This window comes from Diorhabda sublineata, chromosome 6 (genome assembly GCF_026230105.1).
Source record: "Diorhabda sublineata isolate icDioSubl1.1 chromosome 6, icDioSubl1.1, whole genome shotgun sequence".
In the NCBI taxonomy this organism is placed as follows: domain Eukaryota; kingdom Metazoa; phylum Arthropoda; class Insecta; order Coleoptera; family Chrysomelidae; genus Diorhabda; species Diorhabda sublineata.
The window spans coordinates 26,455,582-26,480,593 of record NC_079479.1 but is presented as its reverse complement, the minus strand read 5'-3'; the positions used below and the strand labels follow the sequence as shown (position 1 = coordinate 26,480,593).

The window sequence follows — 25,012 nt, the reverse complement described above, 5'->3', positions numbered from 1 at the left end:
GGAGGTCGTAAAAAACATGTCACCAAGCGGCATTTCGTACCCTTTAAAGTCCAATATTTGGCTAGTATCAGCACCTTTTTTTGATGATACAAAATTTTAAATCCCCACAAATTTGCTATTTAATGGCGTGTGTTCGTTTTATGTCCTCTACATGATACTCGATGGTACTTTGAAAATTTGTTAAAACAAAATTTGACATTGTACTTGATATACAGAGAGTCTCTGATGACGATAACTTCGATATCGAAACATGCGTCATACAGGGTAATTGCGAATGTTAGTGTATTATAAATATGATCCACGATTTCAGAAAATCTAAGTGAAGGAAAGCTTTCAGCGCAAGCAAAAACTTTTTATATAATAATTACTCTTTCTATGATGATATGACTCATCACTAACTTAAAGATAATTTCAATTCCTTGTTAAATGGTCAATAGAAACATAGCTTTCGAAGAGAGTTCATCAGTAAATGATTAACATAATTAAAAATGCAACGTCTGACTTAATATAAGGCTTAGTGGGTTTATTATTACTTTTTTCCTATGTATTTATGAGTTTCGCTTTCTGTCTGGTAAGTTTCTCAAAGGAATTATGAAGAAACGATATCCCATAGCCTTTGTTAGATATTATCATAACATATACAGGGTCATATCAATTCTTATTTATACAATTAATATAAGTAGGTAAAATGTATTTCTACGAATACGGTCAAGGTATCATCGAATTTAAAAAGTCTTTTCTTTAAAAACATACAAGATATACATTTTATATAGTAGAAATATTAGAAGTAAATAATTCTTCTTCTTACGTTAGGACTAGGTCCTGTATTTTCATCAAGGGTTCATCAGGAGTAGTTGGGATGCTGAGGACCAGCTTTCATACCACTTTATAGGTCATCCAGGAGGTCGAGTTGTGTCTGGTTTCTTTTCTTTGCAATTTTTGCTAACCGTTCATTTGGCATTCTGTCAACATGGTCTCTCCATTCTCTTCTGCGGCTCCTTGCCCATCTTACTACATCCTGAATATCGCACATGTCCCTTATTTCTTCATTTCTCTTCCGATCAAGTAACGTATGTCCTGTTATTGATCTTAGAGTTCGCATTTCTGTTGTTGTTAGGAGCCGTTTAGTGGTTGTGTTCTCCGCTCTAGTTTCTATTGCATATATCATGACCGGCCTTACGCAAGTTTTATATATTCTAATTTTACATTTTGTGCTTATGTATTTATTTCGCCAAATTAAATCTCTAACGTATCCTGATATTAATGCAGCCTTCGTTGTTTGTGCTTTTACTTCTTTCTTTAGATTTCTATCGCTTGTTATGTTTGTCCCTAGATATTTGAAGGGCATCACTTGTTCTACACTCTGATCGTATATCGCTTGTTTACATCTTCTTGGTTCTTTAGATATTGTGAGAGAATTTGTTTTTTTTTTGTGGATATTTGCATGTTATACGTGTTCGCTATTTGTTGGAATTTATATAGGAGCTTCTGTAGGTTATCTTCGTCTTCCGAGATGATTACTGCGTCATCAGCATAGCATATTATTTTTATCTCTTTGTCTCCCACTCGGTATCCTCTCCCGGCTTGCTTTACTTCGTTGATGATTTTGTCCATTATAATATCGAACAGCATTGGGCTTAGGCTAATATTTTGTCTGATACCAGTTGCCACAGGTATTTTATTGCCTAATTTGTTTGCCGTTCTCTCAAAGGTATAATTATCGGTGTTAAATTTTTCGATAACTCTTATTATATTGGGGTGAAAGTTCCTTTTTTTTTTTAGTAGAGTTATAACATCAGTTAAGCGTATCCTATCAAACGCTTGGGTGAGATCAATGAAGCACATAAAGGCTGCCTTATTGAACTCTATGGCTTTTTCAGTTATTTGGCCTTCTTCTTCTGCTAAGATTTTAGTGGATAGTTTCAGAACCTAGTTTAGTTTCAAGTCAAACCTAGTCTAGTTTCAAAGTAAATAATTAATACGAATCAATTGTGGAATCCTCCTACCTCTTCAGTATTTTTATATCAAAGTTTTCTGAGCAGTAAAGCTTAAGATACTAACAGTGCAGTTGCTTAACCTCTGAAAACAACACTGTCTGCTTCACTGCTAAACCTGGTCATAAATGGATCAAGCAATCAAAAGGAAACTCTTCATTTCATACTAAGATCTTTTCTAAAATTCATTCCGCATTAATTTTTGTTCAATATTATCATTAATATTACTAAGAATGCCTGGGAAACTTTTTTGTATTCATGGGGCATCCTCTCTCTAGCTCTCTCTCTCATGGAAGCTCTAAAGCTGGCCCGTAGGCCGGATCCGGCCCCTTCGCTTATTTTATCCGGCCCGTTGAGAAACCTTGCATGCAATTTTTTAATCCCTAATTTTTGTTATTTGCAATATGATAATAACTAGAAAAAGTGAATTCTATGGAAGTATTTTCATTTTCTTTCTTTAAAAGCTACGTGCATATTATACAGGGCAAAAATTATTCGCAGGTAATTTATCATTACAGTTATCTATTAACTATCAAATTTCTTTGCCTTAATGCTTTAAAATGCCACTTGTAGTGCTTTTGACAACAAACTTTCTTGAACAGGGAAAAAAACTCCAGCCGAAACATTCACGTATCCTTAGCATATGGTCTCCGAATCTCATTACGGCCCGCGCTTAGAAGTATTTGCCCATTTCTGCTCTAAATGCTTGAAAAATAATTAGAGAACCTCTAATAGTGCGGAAATGGTCTTTATTATAAAGATTTTGACTTGTTTGCATCTATAAAACTGGAGCTTTGTTTGAAAACTGTTGTTAGGGATTCTTAGTGGCAACTGAACTAATGTCTAATTTCAATTTAATCAATGTTTTATGGTATCCGCTACTTTGCGAGAAAAACCGTCACGTAATGGACTTTCCATCACTTTATATAAATATTTTCTCACTATTTATTTGTTATCCACTCAATATATCTTCCATTCGAATGAAAACATTTATCGCGCACAAAAATAACACAGTATCTATTTCGCGTATCGGAAAGCTGGAAAGAATAAATATGCATGAACTATTCAGTTCGTCTCTTATATAAACAAAAACACTCCGAAATATAATTTAAGTTCAGCCTGTATTTAACATGTTACGCATTGGAAATTTTAATTCTCGGACGTACTATCGACTAGGGGAGAGAAACAGTCTACCCTTTTTACTATAAACATGAAAAAATTCCCCCTATGTTCAATTCCAGGAGAGCCTTAAGCCAATTCCAAACATTCAATAATAATTTGCTTTTGGAAATACTTGAGAATAATATGGCAATTTTATGTTAATATCTGAAATAATTTCAGTTTTGCATTTTTTTCATCGAATATGGTAATTTGAACGATTTGTTCCAGTCGACATTAGTAGCAAATACTTTACTGAAGCTATTTGCTGCTTCTATCTGCTTATAGTTAAAGAATAAAACCTTGTAAGTTTGGGCTACATTCTCTTGTAGTTCAAAAACGCAGCTAGAATCTGAATATCGGCGAAGATTTCTACCTTTTCTCTTTTTCAACATATACGTAATATAACTGATAGAATTAGGTATAATCCTGGTCATCAAAAAGCCAAATTATTATCTTTACAAAAAGAGATAAGAAACGCCCAACTGCGATCTGAATAGTAAACAACTTATTACAATATTTCGTTTTCAGAACCAGTGAATCATTCAAAATTATTGATAAACCACAACATTACACAAAAAATCAATCGCTTGGAATTACTCAATCAAAACGATTACTGAATCGTATAATACTGCAAAAAATGATAAACGTATGTAAGGTATAATACATAATTCAATTTTTTCTATTACTATCAGGTAAGTTATTTTAGTAAGGATTTGGGTTCACAATAGTTAGTTGCGAGCTGTCCAAGTGTACGGTGTCTTAAAGATGAAAATAAAGTATGTGGCAACGTTGGCTTCAAAATTAACCATGAACTAGTCGATTTGTAGATTCGGTAAACGACCTATTAGCGCAGAGAGAAGCTAAACAGTTGAAAAGAGACCTCAAAATCTATCAACAAACGCTCAAAAAGTGATTAGAACTGTTTTCAACCGACTTTGTAGTCGAGGAATGTCCAGAAGAGATGCTATCCAGAAAACAATATTTTAGACAAATACTTCTCAGACAACACTCTACAAAATTTCAATTGTAAGACCAGGAAATTATTTAAAAATCAAGCCTGAGGTTTAACTTCCATATGCGGAAAAATCTACAGTGTGTTCGCATCAAACATAATGCCAAATCTTCACAGTATTCTTGTAGAAATGAAAAGGAAACATATCCTTGAAGTATGTTTGGTCCGAACATTGGAAAGATTTTTAAAAAAACATGGTTTTAGATATAAAACAGTGAATAAAAGAAAACCAGTAATAGAAAGTATTCGTGGAGAAACGAATATATAAAAAAAAATTCGGAAATATCTACTATCTACTACTTGGATGAAATATGAACAGCCACGATACTGAATATTGCCAACGGTTCCAGAAATCCAGATGTAAACAGTGTAATTGTATAAGACGACGCCTCGTATCATTCAAGACAAATTCCAACTAAATACACTTCCATAGAAGACATACAGGAGTTTCTACTTGAACAAGATTGTTATTTCGAAGAGCATTATATAAATAAGCAGCTTATAGAGATTTTAGAAACAATTATTCTGTAGACGAAATGGATAACAAGATTGGTCACACTATTTCAAAGTTACCTCTGTACTACTGTATTTTGAATCTAATCGAATTAATATGTTCCCGACTAAAAAGATGGACAGAAACTAATAACAATATTTCCCCCTCCGATGTGGAACGGAATTGAAACAACAATTCATCTTTGTATTTAATTTTACTGAAATTATCTTCGTCCGTACAATTCTTAACGATTATAGTTTTATTTTTTTGATATTTAGACATAATATTTTTCGATGTTGTTTGGAACCAGGGAGTTTAACGAATAAATCGACTATTAGAAGCTCAAGTTACCAAGCACCTAATTTCGGTAGTCAGTAAATTTCATATTCAAATGTGTAGTAGTACGATCCTGTTTTATCCCTCTTCTCATATACGCAACGTCCGGTTGTGCGGTCATTTGCAACAGCCATTAATTCACCTATAGTATGAATATAACGCGCGAAAATGTATTTTGACCATTTAGGAGAAATTTTATGATGCAAAAAAAACTTCATTCGGCACTTATTTGGTTTGCTAGTGCTGTTTTAATTTGGCTTGCAATAAGAATTTATGACATCAATGAAGGTTATATATTGAACTGAATACGCTTTAGATTTATAGAAATTTTTGAATGTTTCAACTCTATAGTAAGTAAATTAAAAAAAAATACTATAATAAATAATTATATTAAGTACGCTACTGATTTCTGTTTCATCCCGGATCTGGTAATACGCTGTAATCTTCCAAAAAGCATAATCCGTAGTTGGCAAACACTACCAATAAAAAGACCGCCACTCGAGCTTTAACTAGTAAATCTTCGTTGTGAAATATTGGAGGTTCTTTTGTCTAGATGAATGAGCATCAAATATTTATTTTGTAAGTCTGCAACCAGATTATTGAACTTCCAATATACAAATATCTTAGCAGTTTCATCGTGTCTCAATATTAGTACTGTTGAAATAAAAACGACTAAAAATCAATACTAGGTAAGATCTTTCTTTAAAAATGTGGAGAACAAGAACATTATAATTTGGTAAAGCTAAATAATAAAAAAAAGCTTGTAATTTTTCCCTTTTTAAGTAAAACAGAAAACAATCTTCGAGTAACTGTCAGCAGAATTGATACGCCAGTTCAGATTTATATTTATATCTTAGTTCGTGTGTGGGATCGAGATTGCAACCACAACAAGAAATATATAAAAAAAAATCAAGTAACGAACCGAAAAACGTCGTATTCAAAACCGCACTTAAAAAACCGGTACGACCGTTTCCACTAACTCTTATTTATGTATCTACTTACCCTATTAAGTTGTTTGGTGAGCTTGTTGATGGTCTGTTTGTCTCTTAATTCGTTTCTTTGAGAAGTTTCGAGTGCTGATTCAACTTCCACTATTCGATTTTCGAGAAATGCCTGCAACAAATAAGAACAAAGATAAATAGGAGAGTCGGTGGCGAAGAACTTCATATAATTAATCAAACGTCGATGTTTGGTTTAGATGGAGAATATATCATTGGCGTTTACATAATCTATTCAGACGCCACAAAATGACAAATGGTACTAGGTATCAATACAAATAAACGGAAATTAAAATATGCTTGGAATTTTTGAATTCTTGTAGTGTGTAATGGATAAACATTAATTTTGTGACGACCACGCCATTTGAAAATAGTCAATACTGATATACATTTCTCCGAACAATTTCATCAATAAAACAATAATCCTTGGCCCCTGACTAACCGATACTTAACCGAAGGAAATCCAAGTTACCTTATATTGAGAATTCCCAGTCATCTTTCTTTTACAATCTTTTTAATGTCCTTATAATATGAAATTAAGTGAATTTTGTACTATATACCTGGTAGACGTCTTAGGAAAAACCAACATATCTACACGAACCCTCGCGTGACTTTTGAATCGAAGAGAAGTTCATTCCTTCTCGAAACAGCAAAGCGAGCAAATCTCGAAAGCCTAGATCTCAGCGGAGCTTCACTGCTCCTAGAGATTCAGCACGCGTGACTTAGTTTGTTACATAAGTTTTGAGACAAATAAAAACAAATATTTATAATTAGATATGGCTTTATTGATTTTCAAAATATTCTTCATTAAGATCAATACATTTTTGCATGCGTTCAAAACATATGATTTAATCGTATCAACCGCTTCTTCAGGTGTAGAAAAACGTTGACCTCGCAGCTTATTTTTGATCTGCGGGATTAAGAAGAAATCATTGAGAACCAAACAAGGACTGTACGGCGGATGGCTCATCAATTTGATGTTTTAACTGCTCTAAAACGTTTCTGTTTGAATTGATGTGTGACAGCTCGCATTTTCGTGGTGGAAAATGATTCGTCTTCTACGATTGCTTTCCCTGATTTTGTCGAACACTTCTAGCAAGCAAATGTTGCTGTACTATTCAGAATTAACCGTTCTACGTTGCTGTAGTGAAACATGTCCAGTAATTCCGAAAAAACAAGCGACCATTTACTTCGAAATGGTTCGTGCGCAAACAAATTTTATTGAATTTGGTCGATTCAATCGATTGTTGTTTATTTTCGGATTCATATGCTTAGATCCATGATTCGTCGCCAGTCACTATTTTATAGAACTCAAATCGAAGTTGATGGGATGTTGGTTTAATCCACGTCGAAACTTATAGAAATTCGTCGCACGAGAATGTTCCCAATTTAATTTCATTATTTGACCAAGATCAATATTTCAAGTATCTGTAAACAACTCAAATGGCATTCGTATGGCAACACGTTCTGAGTAGGTTCACCATTAAAAATGTCAAGCGTTATGATGGCAATGTCAGACATATTCACATCAGTGTTGCCATATTTAAAAACTTAAGTAGCAACAATTTGTATGTATATTAAGTTCAAGTAGTTTAATTATTGTGTTACTTTTTCACCATCGTCGTCTCTAACACAAGCGTACATGCACGAACAGTTCCATTTGAATTCTTCGAATTGAGGAAATTAAAACTTTCTCTCTATCAATCTTCTTACACTTCTTCAACCTTCTTTCTTATAGTAATAAATCTAGCTTCTTACCTGTTTTTTTAGCTATATTCATTCGTGGTTACTTCATAGATCTTCTATCTTAATCTTTGAGCCTATAGTCTTACAAGTTTTTGTTTTTGCAAGAATATTCCACTTCCTTTATCTTTTTATGAGGTGTCCTGCCGCACTGTCTTCCTCTATTTTCTTTTAATACTTTACATGCTTTTTCTTTTGACTTCTTGATTGTCATTGCAATATTTTTGATTGTTTTGCCTCACCTCTTACTTCTTTCTTTATACATTTTATAAAATTCATTGTTGTTTAATTTTCAGTTGTTTTCATGACGAATGAATGTTTCCATACATAAATTTTTTATTTTTAAATGATACGAGTTAAAAATTTCACGTAGAAAGTATAAAAAATTCATCATATTATACTGATGTAATGTAATTTAATAATATTTCTCGCAGAGGAGACTTTTAAAAATCATTCTAATCCTTCTACTCCTCAGGTGCTTTATGAATCCGCCAAAGTAATCAAAATTCGGATCATCTCGAGTCTGCTACCCTACCTGGAAAGTGAATACACAAAATCCTGAATCTTAGATATTAGTTCAATAAAAGGGAATACATCTCTTCCAGGATTTTGATATATTTTCTATTGTTGCGATCGAAGAACGGAATTGAATATCATACGTTCTTAGCTGGAAGATTTATTAGAAATGAGTTTTCAATAGAACTCCCTCCCTTTCAACGAACTTACTCAAGCGTAAAAAGTGATAACGTTTCTAAATTCGAGGCGTCGGCGTCGCGACTAATCACAAACGATCTGAATTAGCTACGATATTCGATTGATTCTTTTCAACATTTTACAAATACGATTTCACGTACAAGAATAAACAATTTAGTACATTGTACATCGTCAAATGTCATTAAACGACATTAAACGCATGCCTCGAATTATATATTATTATTAGAATACAAATCGTTTATAGGTTAGAAGGTACTTTCCAGTAAATATGCCTTCAAATGCGGGAAAAGATGTTACAGTTTCGACTGGCAAATGATTGTGCATTTTTTGCATTGTAAAATATTGAGCCCCTAAGTAATTCTGAACGTGCAGTAGGTAAATCGTAGGTAAAGATCGTGCTCCGTATTTCTAAATGGGTAGTTGTGCAATGATTTAATATTGGAGAATCTTACTTACAAATTAGGCAAACGGATTCAAAGTCGCACCACACGTACCCTTGAAGGGAAAAGCATATCGAAAATGCGACTCAATAAAGCGCAAGCTCTGAAAATTTCTGTAGACGTCTGTCCGAGCCATCTACGCAAATCTTTCAGCCATAAATTTTGCCGACAGACTGTTATTCTTCGATCTTTATGTTTACCCATTTGCTGTAGGACCTCTATGTTTGTCTTATGTTCCGTCAAGATATCCGCAGCATTCGCCTGTAGGCGTACATTTCGAAAGCATCAATTTTCTTCCCTGTGGGCACATCCATCGTCTAACTTTCGCCAGGAAGGACAGGAAACATGTAACTTCGAAGCATTCTGGTCCGGAGTTCCAGGTTGAGGTTGCGATTTGCCAGAAGTGTTCTCATGTTGTTCCAGAGTTTTCCGCGCTTGCTCAATTCTTGATCTGATTTCGAGTTTTGGGCCGCATTGTTGGTTGACGAGCGTGCCCAGGTATCTTAGAGATGACACTAGTTCAATGATGTCTCCATGGAGTCTTAGGGTGGCGTTTCTTTGTAATTTTGAGAATATCAATAGTTTGGACTTGGACGTATTTATATAAAGGCCGAATTGCTCACTATATTCTACAATAACGTCCATAAGAGATTGAAGGTTCTGGTATTATAATAATTAACCCACTTAATATTATAATTTACCCAATCGAAAGCCTTAGAAAAATCACAAAAAGTTGTTGCAATGGAGTGATCGGTGTTTAGGCTATAGTAAATATTATTTGGGAGGGAGGATATAGCATCATTTGTGCTTTTGTTACTTAAAACCTCAATTGAAGGGTATTAATTATTTTATTTTTAAACAGAAATGATAAAAGACTCTTTCTGGCCAATCTCTCTATGATGTTAGATAACGTGGATATCCTTCCTTATGCAGAGGTATAATTATTGCCGTCTCAAGATAATTTGGAAAAGTGTCATTTTAAAATGGAATATTTATTAAAATTGTTAAGTTAATTTCATATGCATTCCAAAATATTTTCAATGTAAGTCCATTAGTACCAGATGAGGACTTTTTCTTGATATCATTAATTGTATTCCGAAGTTCTGCTAAAACTACTCCATAAAAAGTATCGCATCACTCATTATTTTTTAAATATTTTAAATGTGTCTTCGAATTTTATTATTATTACGAATTAAAACACCAATAGATAAGCCTTTTGCAATATTTATTTTATAGCAGCTTAATCTACAGAGGAGAAAAAGTTTGTTTTACCAAAATAACAAAAAAATTGTACAAAACATCTACACAAAAAAATGAACGGTGCTTAAACTAAAACCAACCAATGAATTTCTAATAGCGTGTGTTGCCGCCCCTCGCTCTAATTACAGCTTCTATTCGTCTGGGAAGGCTTCTAAACAGGTTCTGGCATTGTGGCATGTTTTTCCAGAAGTTAAAAAGAACATTTTGAAGATCATATAGTGTTCTTATTGGTGCCGGATGTTGCTGAATTTGCCATCCTAGATGGTCCCAAACATGCTCTATTGGGTTAAGGTCCGGGCTATATGCAGGCCAATTCAGGGTGGGTATCTCGACATCTTCTAAGTACTGCCGAACCACTCTAGCAGCGTGTGGACGAGCATTATCGTGCATTAGCACAGAGTTGTCACCGATATCAGGCATATAGGGCACTACATGGGGTTCTAGGATATTGGTTATGTACCTATGATAAAGCCACCACCAAAGCTTTCAATTTGACAAAAATTAACCCGATCCTGCCGTTCACCACGTCGCCTATATAATGGTACACGTCTACCTGATGAATATAGACAAAATCATGATTCATCCGTGAATAAAATATTGGACCAATCTTGAATATTCCAATTTGCGTGTTCTCGAGCAAATTCCAATCTTGCTACTCGATGTTCTCTGGTAAGACGTGGACCTGTAGCTGGCACTCTGGCTGGTATACCTGTTTCTCTCAGCCTATTTCGAACTGTTTGTAGGTTTATTCGGACATTACGAGCAACCAACAGATCTGTTTGTAGCCTTCAGCGGTGGTATGTCCAATTCTTAACGCCGTTAACCTCAAATAACGACCATCTACTACCGAAGTTACCTTTCCGCGGCCTTGTCCTGGTCGTCTGGTTAGCTGCCCGCTTTCTTGGTAGCGAATAACAACTCTGGATATGGTGCTTTATTGAACTCCAATTACCCCGGCGACGTATCTTTGACTGCGGTCATCTTGTATGAGCGCGATGATTCTAGCGGCTTCTTCATACGTCACATGTCTTGTTAAACGTTGAGGCACATCCATTATTAATAAAATAAATTTTCACTATACAATAACACAATTTGCTTAGAAAGTTCTCGATCTCAGTGCATGTAGTGTTAACATGTAAACCAATGTGAATCGTTCATCAGTTATACATGGACTGATCTTCAAGGAATTGCTAAGGGAATAGATCATCTATATCTCTTAAAGGTTGTATTAAAATTTTTTATAGAGCATATAGACATTTACCTTTAGCATGGTATTCATAATGTAATTTTTTAATACAAATTCTTGTTGAATTTTAAGAAGTCTCTCGTAATAGCAATCCCAACTCAAAACCAAACATTGTTGAGGTTTCAAGTAATAAACTACACGTCTGCGGTACTTTTGTGATTAAGTCACGGTTATAATAATTATGCGGCCGTATTCGTGGGATAAGCACGATGGGAATGTTCACTATTTGTTCACCGTGAATTTTTCATATTCTTTCGAATTATATCATAAAAAAAAGATTACATTGGCGGTACAGTTGCGGTTGGAATTTAAAATACATTTGAATAGTCGAGTCATATAGGCGGTACAAACACGCGAATTAGTTGAGACAGATTCACAAAAACTTGGAGCCCACTTTAAGATCAAAAATCTATGTACTTCGCAACAGGTTTAAAGCCTCTTCAAGAACCGCATTCTTCTATCTTTGAAATATTGGAGTTCGACTTTTAAGAGTACCATGGGGATGCTCGACTTAATACAGAAGAGAGCAATTCGACTTATAAGCAATGTAGAGTTGACTAGAAACTTGGACAATTTGAAGTATAAAAAAAACTGTTTTACCGATACTACCACGACAGATACTCTTTCGAGCTGTCCAGCATAATCCCACCTAGAGCAGTATTTGGAAGACCTACTCGACAAGGAGACGTGGCTCATTAACATCGAGTTCGCCTGCAGACAACCTGAACGTTTATCGGAGCTCATTTCTTTGGAGAAGTACAAGTCTGTGGAATCAGCTACCAAGGCATGTCTTTTCCGAAAACTACAACTCATATTCAATATAAATATCGACAGGCATCTCGATAGGGTTTTGTCTTCAAATTTACTGAGAAGAAACGGAAATAAATACAAAAATACAGTTTTTAATACACTGTTAGCATTTGAATTCCATTTTTTTTAAATAGCACTGACTAATTTCATGTTTTATTTGTTACACACCAAGTTTCAAGACACTATTTTGTTCTTATCAATGTTGAGTTGAATGATGAGTTTTCTTGAAGTTAATTGCTTAAGAAGTTGATGAAAACTACAGTAAAATCTTTTAGGTTGCCGTAGAAGATGATTTTTTTCCAAAAGTAACATACCATCATATTCTATGAATACCATATATAAAACATTATGAATGAAAGCATATTTCCACAAATCATAAACGATGGTACATAATTTGTTATATAGAATCTTCAAAACTTCAGAAGCCAGCGTGGTTTTTTCTAATAATTAATTTGCTTTAATATTTATATGTTCTTAAGAATTTTAAGTTAAAATTTCGAATGAGTTGTCAAAATTATAGTTACCACTATTCTAAGCTATCTAGATTTATTATAAATATTACTTTCAGTGAACTTCACAGCTGGATAGAATATTTCAATGCGGATTCAATGATATACATGTCGAGCTGTCATATTATATTTATCTGCAAGACTTTACACGACTTCTCTGTAGGTAGCCTCATTACTCAAAAGAATTAAAGACGAGAACGAACCATTTACATTCCTCTAAACTGACAGGACAGGCATCGCTCGTTTACGATAACATATTAACAATCTATTGTTATCACTTTTGCAAAAGTGAGAAGATGTCATTTAATTTTTTAGTGCAGAAGAAATGAGGGTTAAGTTAAATCCAAGTTTTTGGAGTCACCAGCTTGAGAAATTTATAGTAACTCGATAATAATTGATACATTTTAAGACATAATTTTATTTATTCTGAATTCTCTTCCTCCAACGCGAAATTAGAACCTCCTTATACGAGGAGAAGTACCTGGCCTAACCTATAGATGGTGGTAGTTGCTGAAAAAATATTTGTTTCAAGTTTGAAGAAGCCACGTATTTGTTTGACAGCCATCAATCGTGAACGTTACCAGTGAATTTGTAAACATGGAAAAAATGTTCATCTTATTTGAAACAATGGTTTTATATGAAAGGTTTTATCCCAACCAATATTAAAGCGTGGATACCATACTTCAAAGAGTACTATATCTCAGGAATTAGATAGAAATGGTTAAAATACTGAAAAAGATGAAAGTGTCTTAAATATTCCCCAAACAAATTAGCACGGATACCAATTTTGCAAATGAGAAAGTCATATTTCTAGACGATGAAAAATTTTCGACACTACCAATATAACATATGAAGAAAAAGCAAAATTCGCTGATAAAATTCTGGTCTGGTGTGCGATTTCGACAAAAAAGTTAAACAGACCTTATGTGGGTCGAGTAAGAAGAAAAGTTGTAGGGTCTAATATTTTTTATCGTTATGCTATTAAGCAAACGCAACTCAAAATTGGCTACAATAAAAAACATAATTCAGTACCTCCAAATTGAAGATTTTTTCACTTAACAAAGTGTATCATGGAGAGTGCCAAGCCGAAAGTGAGCAGCAATGAAAGCGTAGAATTTTTAGTAGATTCTATTCTAGGTGAGACTGCTTCGTTATCAATAGTAACAGATTTTAAACGAGGCCGTACGATCTGCGAAAAACAGCATCGCAATGATCGACCAAATGAGGTGACGACTCCAGAAATGTTGAAAAAACTCCACAAAGCGACACTAGACGATCGTCGACTGAAAGTGCGAGAGCCTGTAGATATAATAAGAATTTGAAAAGTGCGGTACATCGCATATTAACTAAAAATTTGGACATGAGAAACCTGTGTGCAAAATGGGTGCCGCGTTTGCTCACAATGGAACAAAAACAACGTCGTGAGGATGTTTATATCCAGTGTTTTGCAATGTTTCACAGAAATTAAGCCAAATTTAGCGCCATTTCATAATCATGGATGAAACGTGGTTCCATCACTTCGTACCCACAAAAAAGAACAATCAAAACCATGGATTGAAAAGAGAGAACTGGCTCCAAAGACTAATCCATCTGCAGGCAAAGTCATGGTGTCGGTTTTTTGAGATGCGCATGGGATAATTTTCATTGATTATTTTGAAAAAGACAAAACTAGAAACGGCGAATATTATGCGAGCTTATTGCGACGTTTGAGCCAAGAAATCAAACAAAAGGGCCGCATTTGGCTAAGAAGTTATTTTATCAATACACCAGCTCATACTTTCGTTATTTCAATGGCCAAAATTAATGAATTAAAGTTTGAATTGCTACCTTATACATCCCATTAGCCATATTTAGTTCCCTCGAATTATTTTCTGTTCCCAAGCTTGGAAAACTGGATCCGTGGACAAAGATTTTCCAACAATGAAGAGGTGATGTCGGCAGATAATGGCTATTTTGAGGAACTTGACAATTCTGATTATAACAAAGGTATCGAAATTATTGAACTTCGCTGGGAAAAGTGTATAGAGGTACAAGAAGGTTACACTCAAAAATAAAAATATTTTTTGTCAAAATTTTTATGTTTTCTATGTTGGGTCAAGTAATTTTGGGACGATCCTCGTATCTCGTTATCATATTTTCTTTGGTACTGTTTTCTCTAAAGCATATTACTGATCTATTCTATACTAAGATGTATTTGTTCCAACTATTTTCTTCTACAAATGTTTTTTGCTTGTAAATTCCATTGAGATATGTGTCTTCTTTAGCTAGTACTGTACATCACAGGATTTTTAAATAAATACGTGATACTAGATCTTAAATATTCCATGATTAAACATCCTCACAAGACAACAACTGGAGCCTATTTAATTTGAGTTGTACACTTTTATCCTCTACTTTATTAAGTAGTTCATCATGTTGTTGGGATTCTCTGATTAATTATTTTTATTGTGAACTGTTTATTGTTTGGTATTTGTAATCTTCATAGTCTAAGTAGCTTCTTAATTTGTTCAAATACCTTCTTGATATCTTGATAATTGTAATAAATTTTAAAATATTCCCATGCTTATCAGTCGACCAAAACAAACTACCCTTCCCCAACAAGCTAAAATGCTTTGAGTTTGAAGATATTAAGAATAATGTGTGATGTTTAATATTTCAGTTTCTCCCCTTATATCGATATGTTACTGATATTTGTTTGAAAATAAGAGGCTTAAGTAGTGTTGATTCAAGTATTAATGCAACCGGCGTAGCTACCGCCATCTAAAATGTTTCAAAATTTCTTATACATAGACAAGACAACATGCAAGAAATTGCAAGCAATTCCTTGCAAGATCAAAATATTAAGAGCGCTTGACATGATGCAATACAATATAAGAAGCATGCGCAGATGAAGTGCAGTTGATTGTTTCATGCAATATCGCGAACATGCAATATTATCGGTTTTGTGTCGTTTTTATTGAGCGCAAGCTGCAATTCTAGCGAAAAATCTGAAAAAACTTTTGACTTAACAAACAACTTGTCCATAGGCTCCAAAATCAACGCCACTGACCTTTTGTTATTCTCATTTTTAAATCGGTTACAAAATATTAAACAAAATTTGCGATCTGCAATTTTCATTTATGCAATATTCTACAATTTATTGAACGTTATCTTGCACTATGTCAAGTGGCCTTTAGAAACTCACTTGTGGAAAAACTCACCTTTATCTCTTACGAAAATAAATTATATCAGATTTATCATAAGGGATTGTGTCTTACAAAAACAAAAACATTTTTATAGCAAACTTTATTTTCTCAATATTCTTAAAACAAATTTTAAACATTACAAATTACAGTGTGGGAAGACTAAATGAAATTAATTTATTATTTCGGTTACTATACAATAATTAAAGAAAATACTGAAATTATAAATTGACTTTCTTTGATACGTAAATGAGATTTCTACTTGGTGACAGATTTAATATTTAGAAAACCAATTGTTATATTAGTTTTATATGTATAATGATAATGGTAACTTCATTATTTTGATACTTATTTATGGCATTCTACTTTACTCATAATTATCATTTTATATAGTTTCTTACACTCGTATTAGTCCTTTATAAAATTCCAAATTTTTTTTTAAATCCACTACTTTGAACAAATTTGTATAACTGATTCGATATACAGAGTGTTTCTATATTCGATCATAGAGAGATCTCAATAAATGATTCATTTATAGAAATCTCTCTGTGGTAGAGCGTTGTCGATCGAATATAGAAACACCCTGTATAATATTAATTATATACTAATTGAATACTAATTATATAGTATTTAGAGCATATCTATTGATTTCCTATATATTATAATAGATGCTTGGATAAGAAGTGGAAGCCCACCTTTTTAAATTATCGACAGTTTAATGATTTCTCCTCCATAATAACAACTCAAATTGAATTACTAGTTATATAGAAATATAAATGTGTATTTCGCTCGTTAAAAAAATAACCAAAACAAAAATCCACTTGAGCTTCCTAGAAGAAAGCTTTAGTGCACCAGATTTTCCATTATGAAAACAAAGTATGCCACCCACAGACCGAGTTTTAAAAATGAACTGCTAGACAAACACACTTTAATTATCAACTGTTTGAAATGTATTCGAATCGAGTCTGAGAACAATGTCGTAACGTGTATAGGGTATAAAAGAAACTCTCGCAAGTTATAAATGGAAATTATTACAACAAATAAAAAACTCCGATGGTTCGTGATTTTAGTAGCTCCACTTTCGCGTATGTACGAGGGTTACTACTTAACAGTAGTCCCTGAGGACCAGATTTGGATTATATAGTGGATGAGGAGGCAATTCGAAATGTAATTCGTTCAATTTAACCATCGTTGTCATCGAATTGTCAATTGGTGCATTGTCTTGGTGAAACAGTGGTTTTTTCTTCGACATATGAGGTCGATTTTCCTTGACTATTGCATTTAATCGATCCAACAACTCTACGTTTTGCGCTGATATCAGTTTCCAAAGAACTGAACTTATCCACCTCCTTAACAGTTTATTATGCCCTTATTGAGTCGCATCTCCGATACGCCCTTCCCTTCTGGGATACGGGTAGTGCGAATCCTCAAACTACAAAAGAGAGCTGTTACATAGTTACTCGGACTAAACACCAGGGCTCATTGCGGGAACTTCTTTAAAAGATTAAAAATTCTGACTCTTCCTGCCTTATTCATATTTGAATTCATAAGTACGCTTCTCCAATTTCAGAAAGGTCGCTGCACAGCTATCCAATTAGGAACGCGGAGCACCACCCTTAACTATTTACTTCACGTTCAGAATTAGTTTAGAGCTCAATATTTTACAATGTAAAAAAATGCACAATCATTTGCCGATTGAAATCAAACTGGTATCATCGTTTTCCGCATATCGCAATAATTTGACGGCATATTTACTGGAAACTGCCTTGTTTCGATCCATTGTCACATATCGATACAAAAAATCTTATTTATCACGTGAAAACATTGCCAAACACTACTTTGAATCATCAACAAGTTGTTGCTTTTGATCGACTGTAAGTAAACGCGGCATTCAATTTGAAAAAAGCTTGCTCATGGTCAAATGCTAAAGGCATCAGCTGTATTACACAATTTCAATTTACGATTAGAAATAACCAATTTGTTGACTTTTTTGATGTTTTTTTGGAGTAACCATCTCAATTGGACGACCAGAACGAACCTTCAGTATCATCGGTGTATGTAGTACCATGTTTAAAATATAAATAAGCAAACCAATAACAAATGCTTATTTTTGATGGAGAAAAGTCCGGATAACACTTTTGAAGCCATTGCTGAACTTATGAAGTTTTTTTTTCGTCAAGAAGCAATAATAAATTGTTTTTAGATAACAAAAATAACTTCACTTAAATGACTGTCATGAAATTTTACACATAGTCTTTTTAAAGTTGATACTTCATAAACGTCATGTGAATAGTAGCGCCATCTGCGTGTAAGTCACACGACTTATTGAGTGACGTTATATAAATATTTGTTTTTTTTATTTGTTATCTCAAAACTTTTATATATCATTAGCAATTCTCGTATATATATATATATATATATATATATATATATATATATATATATATATATATATATATATATATATATAGTTACTAAGGCCGAAAATAACACAATAATTTCATAAATTCTTGAAGCGATCAGTTAAATTCGAATTTTTCATCATTTCATCCGAAATATATAGGAAAATTTTCACGGTAATTCTTGCCAAATTTTATATTAAATTGCTATACGAGGCAACCCTGAAGAAATATCACGTCTACTTCCATGCATTACATTTTTATTAATGGATATTTTTATTTGTGTATCTACCATGACAAATAGATTTTTAAAGTGGACTTCCTTCAGGTGATATGTAATTAGGGCATAAAAATAAACAACGATTAAGGAACAAGAGATAAACCATGAGCTACTGAATCACCGACATATTTATATATATTTTTAATTTTTTTACATGATAAATTAATTACATTCTTGTTCGAAGTAATTGATATGGTTATTAACATGATGAATTGCGACTGTTTTTCAGTCACTCATTTCACCTTAATGCAGTTAAAGTTTGTTAAACATATTTCCGACAATCTGTTAGATGCTAACTTATTTCTGCTTTTTCTTGAACTTGTTCAACTTTTGTAGGTATAAGCATGAAATCCACACTTTTCAGAAAATTTCTCCTAAATCAATTCAATCTCCTAATCAGGTAGTTAGTTATATATAGCCGATATCCACCCCCATGAACATCTAAAAAACCTTCTTCACCGGATCTCGTAATGCCGTTGGTGCAAAAAAATACTCGAAAGAAGCGGTGTAATCCTCCTAGTTGGGTCATTTCGGAGGATAAAGGACTAAAAAGATCTAAGCTGACCGTCCACGCGTTCCCCGAGCCCCGCTCAAAGATAAAGATAAGTATTATGGAATTCGGAATGACGTCTAGAGGGGGACGATTGAAATGGTAGAGATTTCTCAAGAAAATGACCGCAGGATAAGTGAAAACAGCTTTTTCCTCAAAACTCTAAAAAGTTGAAATGGCTCTAAAAGGGATATCTTTTTTTAAAATATTTTTAGAGGCCAAAAAATAAATAAAAAAGTTCTTTTTGTGAAATAACAGAAGTTATCATGATGTAGATCAGAATTTTCATCTAGAACCAATTTTCCTTTGGAAATATATATTGATAAAATTAGAAACGATAAATCCGAACAACTAGCAGAATGAAAGTTTTACAATGGAACTTTGTGAGACTGCAGGATTCACAATCTTTCTTCCACGTTTTTCGTCATAGAATGACCAATTACTTTAGATCATAAAATTAAACGAGGCATATCAATTGTGAAACGCTAGTGGTGCAAACGGCAATTTATGGCTAATTTAGGGGTGACAACGTCCCTGGAAAATTGGCTTCAATCCAATCTAAAATGCAAATATGTTCATGAAGTCTTTGAATTCAATTATATCCTTTTTGTCGCTAGTTGCTTAATTGCCGTCTTTACATTTCCAAATTGATTTTAAATATATATTAAGAGACATGGGGGTTGTTTTCTATGAGTTTACGTTGAAAAAGAAAATTCAGAGCATATTTTAAAAAATGGTACAACTTGAATCAACGTAAAAATATAGTTAAACCGATTTTGAAAGGTGTTGGATGGTTGCCATGTTCAAAGGTTGATTTTTTTCATCGTTTCGGAATAACTTGAAAGGAGATACTTTTGGGTAGAATAGCGGTAGAAGGCTTTAAAAGAAAATTGAATTTTATTCCTTTCAAGTAATTTGGAGGAAGCATTAAATAACAATTTACGTTTAATGTCATTAAACAAGAAGTTTTATTGAGTGAGCAACATTTTTTAAGCACAGAGACGGACAACATACATCAAAAGGATTCGAAATTTGTGGCTACATTGAGATTTGGTCTTATATTTCTAACAATATATGACATTGAAGTGGAATCGGGATATAAAATACCGAAGCAAAATTACAAAAATGATTATATATTATAGAAACGATTTTGAATTCAATGGATGCGCATGTAGAGGATAGAAGAATGTAAATTAGAAGCTGAAAGGCAGTGAAAGGAAAGGAATGAAACTCACAAAAATGAAAAATATTAAGACAAGGAATAAATTTTCTACTTAATAACTTTTTACGTGAATATTTCGGGGTTTTCTTCGAAGTTTCTGAGGTTTCTATAAAGTTTTTGGGATGTTCTGGTTTTTTCAGGACTTTCTATAGAATTATTCGGGTTTTATATGAATTTTCCAGGCTAGTTATAAATTGTTCTCCACTCCCAAAATTTTCGTTTCACCTATTAACTTTTCAGATTTCAGAGTCTCTAGAAATATTACGGTTTTTTATATAAAATTTCCGAGCTTTCGACTAATTTCCCAGGGTTTTCTGTAATTTTTCTCAGAGTTTCTACCATTTTTTTGTTCTTTACAAAATCTTTCAGAATTAATACAAATTGTAATGAGCTTTCTACTAATTTTTAGGGGTTATTAGAAATTTTTTATGTTTCATACGTGTTTTCCGGGATTTAAAGTATTTTCCAAGTTTTCTAGGGGATTCTACGATTTTTTCTGGGATTTTTCATAATTTTTCTATAAATTTTTTAGGTATTATTCTATGAATATTCTGGAGAGTTTTTACAATTTTTTGGTTTGTCAAATTTTGGGTATTTCCTCTAGGAATTTTTCGGACAAACCTTACAAGTATTTCCAGGGCTTTCTACTTCTTTTCTTGGATTGACAAAATGTTTTATTTTTTTTCGTGAATTTTTTGGGGTTTTCTACAATGTTTTCAAGTTTGATACGAGTTTTCTAGGCTTCCTTATAAATTTCAATCTATTTACAAAGTTTTCTCATTTCCTATTAACTTTTCGGTTTTTCTAGGAATTTGATAGTATTTATTATAAAATTCCGAACTTTAGACTATTTGTATTTTTTAAAATTTTTTACGTATTTTCCAGGACTTAAAAATAATTTTCCAATTTTTCAACCAATTTTCTAGGGGTTTCTACGATTTTTTTGGAATTTTTCTCGAACTTTCTAGATTTTGTTTACATTTTTTGGATTTTATACGAGTTTATCGAGCTTTCTAGAAATCTCCTAGAGTGTTTTTACAGATTTTTCTTTTTATCAAATTTGTAGTGTTTTCTACGAACTTGTTAAAATTTTCAGAGTTTTCCTACAAATATTTCCAGGTTTTCTACTTCTCTTTCAGGATTTTTTGCAGATTTTCTCATTTTATTGAGTGATTGAAAATGCGTGAACCAAAAACAGCAAGAAAAACTAATGAAAAATATTTTTTCAGGATTTTCTATAGAAATTTTCGGGTTTTATAGGAGTTTTCCATGCAAATGTTCACATTTTATAAAAATTCAACGGTATTTCACAAGTTTTACAAGTTTTCTACTATTCCGGGCTTTCTACGATTTTTTTTTCAGTTTCATGAATATTCACGGTTTTCTACAAATTTTTTGGGTTTTACACGAGTTTTCTTGGCTCTCTGAGAATATTGTTAGAGTTTTTTCTATTTTTCATATTTTTATCATTTTGTATAAATTTTTCGAGTTCCTAGGAATTTTCTGGTCTTTTCTACAAATTTTCATATTTTGCTATCAAAGGGAATCTACGAAATTAACACTGGGGTCAAATTGAACTAATGTATTTTCTATTTATTTCAATATCATAATAAATAATTGTAGTACATATAAAATTTTTAACTGAATACGTCTCTGTACGTCGAAAATAAGAGCGAAACCCAATAAGTCAGATTCAAAATACATCAAAAAGCTTTCCAGAGACTTAATTTCAAGTTTTCTTCTTTTCGTCGGTCTTCCTCTATTAATTTTTTAATGGCTTGTGTTGAAGGGAACTTTAAATATTTTCAAGTATAATTTTTTTTTTCAATATCAACCTATTTATGAACCTTTATATTTACGAATATCTGTAAATACACAGATTCATTCACACATTTTTGCAAATCACATACATATTTTGTTTTATCCTACTTTACATTTGACTTTATCTTTATGAAATCTCTTGGTGTGATTATACAGTATAGTCAAAAGTAAAGAGATTAGTATTTTTTGGACTTTCTTAATTATCTTATAACGTTTATCGAAACATTAATGCCAAGTAGAAAGGCATCAAGTGTCGAAATATTATCAGATTTCGTTGCTTCACAACTAATTAAAATTGGGGATGTTAACAAGCCAATTGTAAGTGGCAAATAGTGCATAGAGTGGAATAATCATATTACTTTTCATACGATAGAAAAGGGGAGTATATTTTGATGAAATACTAAACAGCAGAAAGTTGATACGAAAATCTTGGACCTCTTAAAATATCTAATATATCTCTAGAAGCTAGAAGTATAAAACGCCTCAGTTACTTCAAGAAATTACAGTCTTACAACTAAAATCTACATGGGTAAGTTGTAACCATAAAAGATTATAAGATGAAATATATAATAAACCGAATACATAACCTCACTTATAAACATCGGAAACTATCTTCAAATCATATTAAATTAATGACGTGCATTATTACATCGTGATAAAGGTAATGATCATTTTACAAAGTGACTGATATTGTCATTGTTATAGTTAATTAGTTATCTTAATTGGAAATCTAATTAGGAAATTATCCGCCTGCAGGTAATAACGTTTTAATGATATTTGTGGTAATAAATATCAATTTAGGTACTGTCCGTTTTTATTTTCATTAACGTTTCACGGTTAATTTCAAACGATTCACTTTTTATTAGAATATACATGCAAGATCATTTAAATCGACGCCGAAATTTGAAGAAATGAAACTGTTTTTGCTCTAAATTGATCTGGAAGAAACCTCTGACACTGTCGATAGAGAATTTGTGAGAAGCTTTAGAAACGAAAAATATGATTCTTAAGCTTTAAAAAAAAAATTGAAATCTGAACAGATAGCGCCACCTACTTGTATCTCTCGGAAGGTTTGCGAATCTTCTTCCTGTTCGTCTGTTTGTAACCCTCTAGTGACAGTTATCCTCGCTCCAGTGTTTGGAGATTGTTGTGTCGCCGGCGCGGTTGTTACGTGATCAGGAGGCACAGGTACGGGAGCGTCCTCTACCTCCTGACGGATGAATTGAATACGACCCGCCTCTACACAAATGTTCGGCGCTAGAGGGTAGCACGAATTTTGAGGTTGCGGCGACGGAGGTCGATCGGAAATCGCAACAGGTGATTTTTCGTAACATATAATCGTCTGCCTTGAATCGAGAACAGGATGAACCTGAAACAATTGATATTCAATCCATAAATACGAAAGTTGCTACTTAATTTTTAAGATGGACAAATATTTCTAATTGGATGTGCTTTTATTGTTTTTCAAAATATTCTCCATTCAGATTAATACACTTTTGCATGCGTTTGAACAAATTGCCGAAGCAATATTTCCATTCCAATTGAGGCACCACCTGTAATTTGAACGCTTCAACCGCTTCTTCAAGAAAAACTTTTACCACACTATTTATTTTTGATCTGCGGAAATAAGAAGAAACTATTGGGTGACAAACAAGGACTGTTCAAAAACGTTTTTGTCTGAGATCTCGCATTGTTGTGGTGGAGAATTATTCGTCCTCTACAATTGGTTTCCTTGATTCTTTCACTGTCAAACAAATGCTGGTGTACCATTCAGAATTGATCGTTCTACGTTGCGCTAAGGAAACGTCCAATTATTTCGAAAAAACAGGCCACCATTTGCTTCGAAGTATTTCGTCCTTCTGTTGAATTTGACCCATAGATCCATGATTCGTTTTCTATTACGACTTTATAGACGTGTTTTGAAGCGATTTAATGTTTTCAGCATTTCTTTGCACCAACCGACACAAGCTCTTCTCAAATTATGCGGTATCCAACGCGAACCAATCTTTTTGACAGCCGAATGTTCATGTAATGTTGAATATATGCGAGAGAAACTAACGCCCATATATGCTTCAATCTCAAGGTATGTCAAAACAACCGATTTTGGACAACCCTCACGAAATTAATCCTGTAGCGAAGTACGACCACGATTGAATTCGGAAAACCAACGAGACTCGGTGGCAGGAGATGCAGATGCATCACTAAAAGTCGAAGCGAGTTGATCCCCGTTGAAAGACATAGAAAATCATGTCAAATTTTATTATAACAATGTTGCCAAATCGCAAAACTTGAGTAGGAAAATAATTAACAGTCTCGGTCTCAATTCTGCCTAAACCTGCTTGGTGTATATTGATTAATAACTACGAGGAATTGGAAATTAACGAAGGGTGGAAATGAAAAACATTTACTATGAGTGGATACTAGTGGAGAATGAAATAATATTTAATCGATAATTTCTGAATCGGTCAAAAAGCGTAGAAAAAAGTTCAGCGTTAAAAAAAGTGTCGTAACGTGTCACCTTTTAACGCAATTATAAAATATTTAACCAAAATTTTCTCATGTCAATTTCTCCGATAAACTCTGATGAAGAGTATTAGTGAAGAAAGTTTAAATTGCACACCAGAAGATGTTGTTGAATCGGCAACTGCAGCGACTATGAATCTTCTCCATGAGAAGTATTAAAAGGAATATAATTCTTTTATGGAGTGGCATAAACAGCTTTATAGAAAGAGTGTTACCACCTTACTTTGAAACTAAATCCAAAATGTGGGAGTCTTTGGTCGATTTGTTCAAAACTGAAAGGCACCCTAATGGTAAATAACGACGTAGACATCATTAAATA

At 33.2% G+C, this 25,012-nt stretch overlaps 1 protein-coding gene across 3 annotated transcripts in view; it reads right to left on the bottom strand.

Moving 5' to 3' along the window:
- Positions 1-25,012, bottom strand: part of LOC130446020 (uncharacterized) — a 240,557-nt gene that overhangs the window by 157,031 nt on the left and 58,514 nt on the right. For all 3 annotated transcript variants that reach the window (XM_056781994.1, XM_056781993.1, XM_056781995.1), the window contains exons 3-4: positions 23,225-23,539; positions 5,999-6,109 (exon numbers count right to left, since the gene is read on the bottom strand). In XM_056781994.1, coding sequence (XP_056637972.1) covers positions 5,999-6,109; positions 23,225-23,539 — 426 coding nt within the window. The remainder of the gene's footprint in view (positions 1-5,998; positions 6,110-23,224; positions 23,540-25,012) is intronic.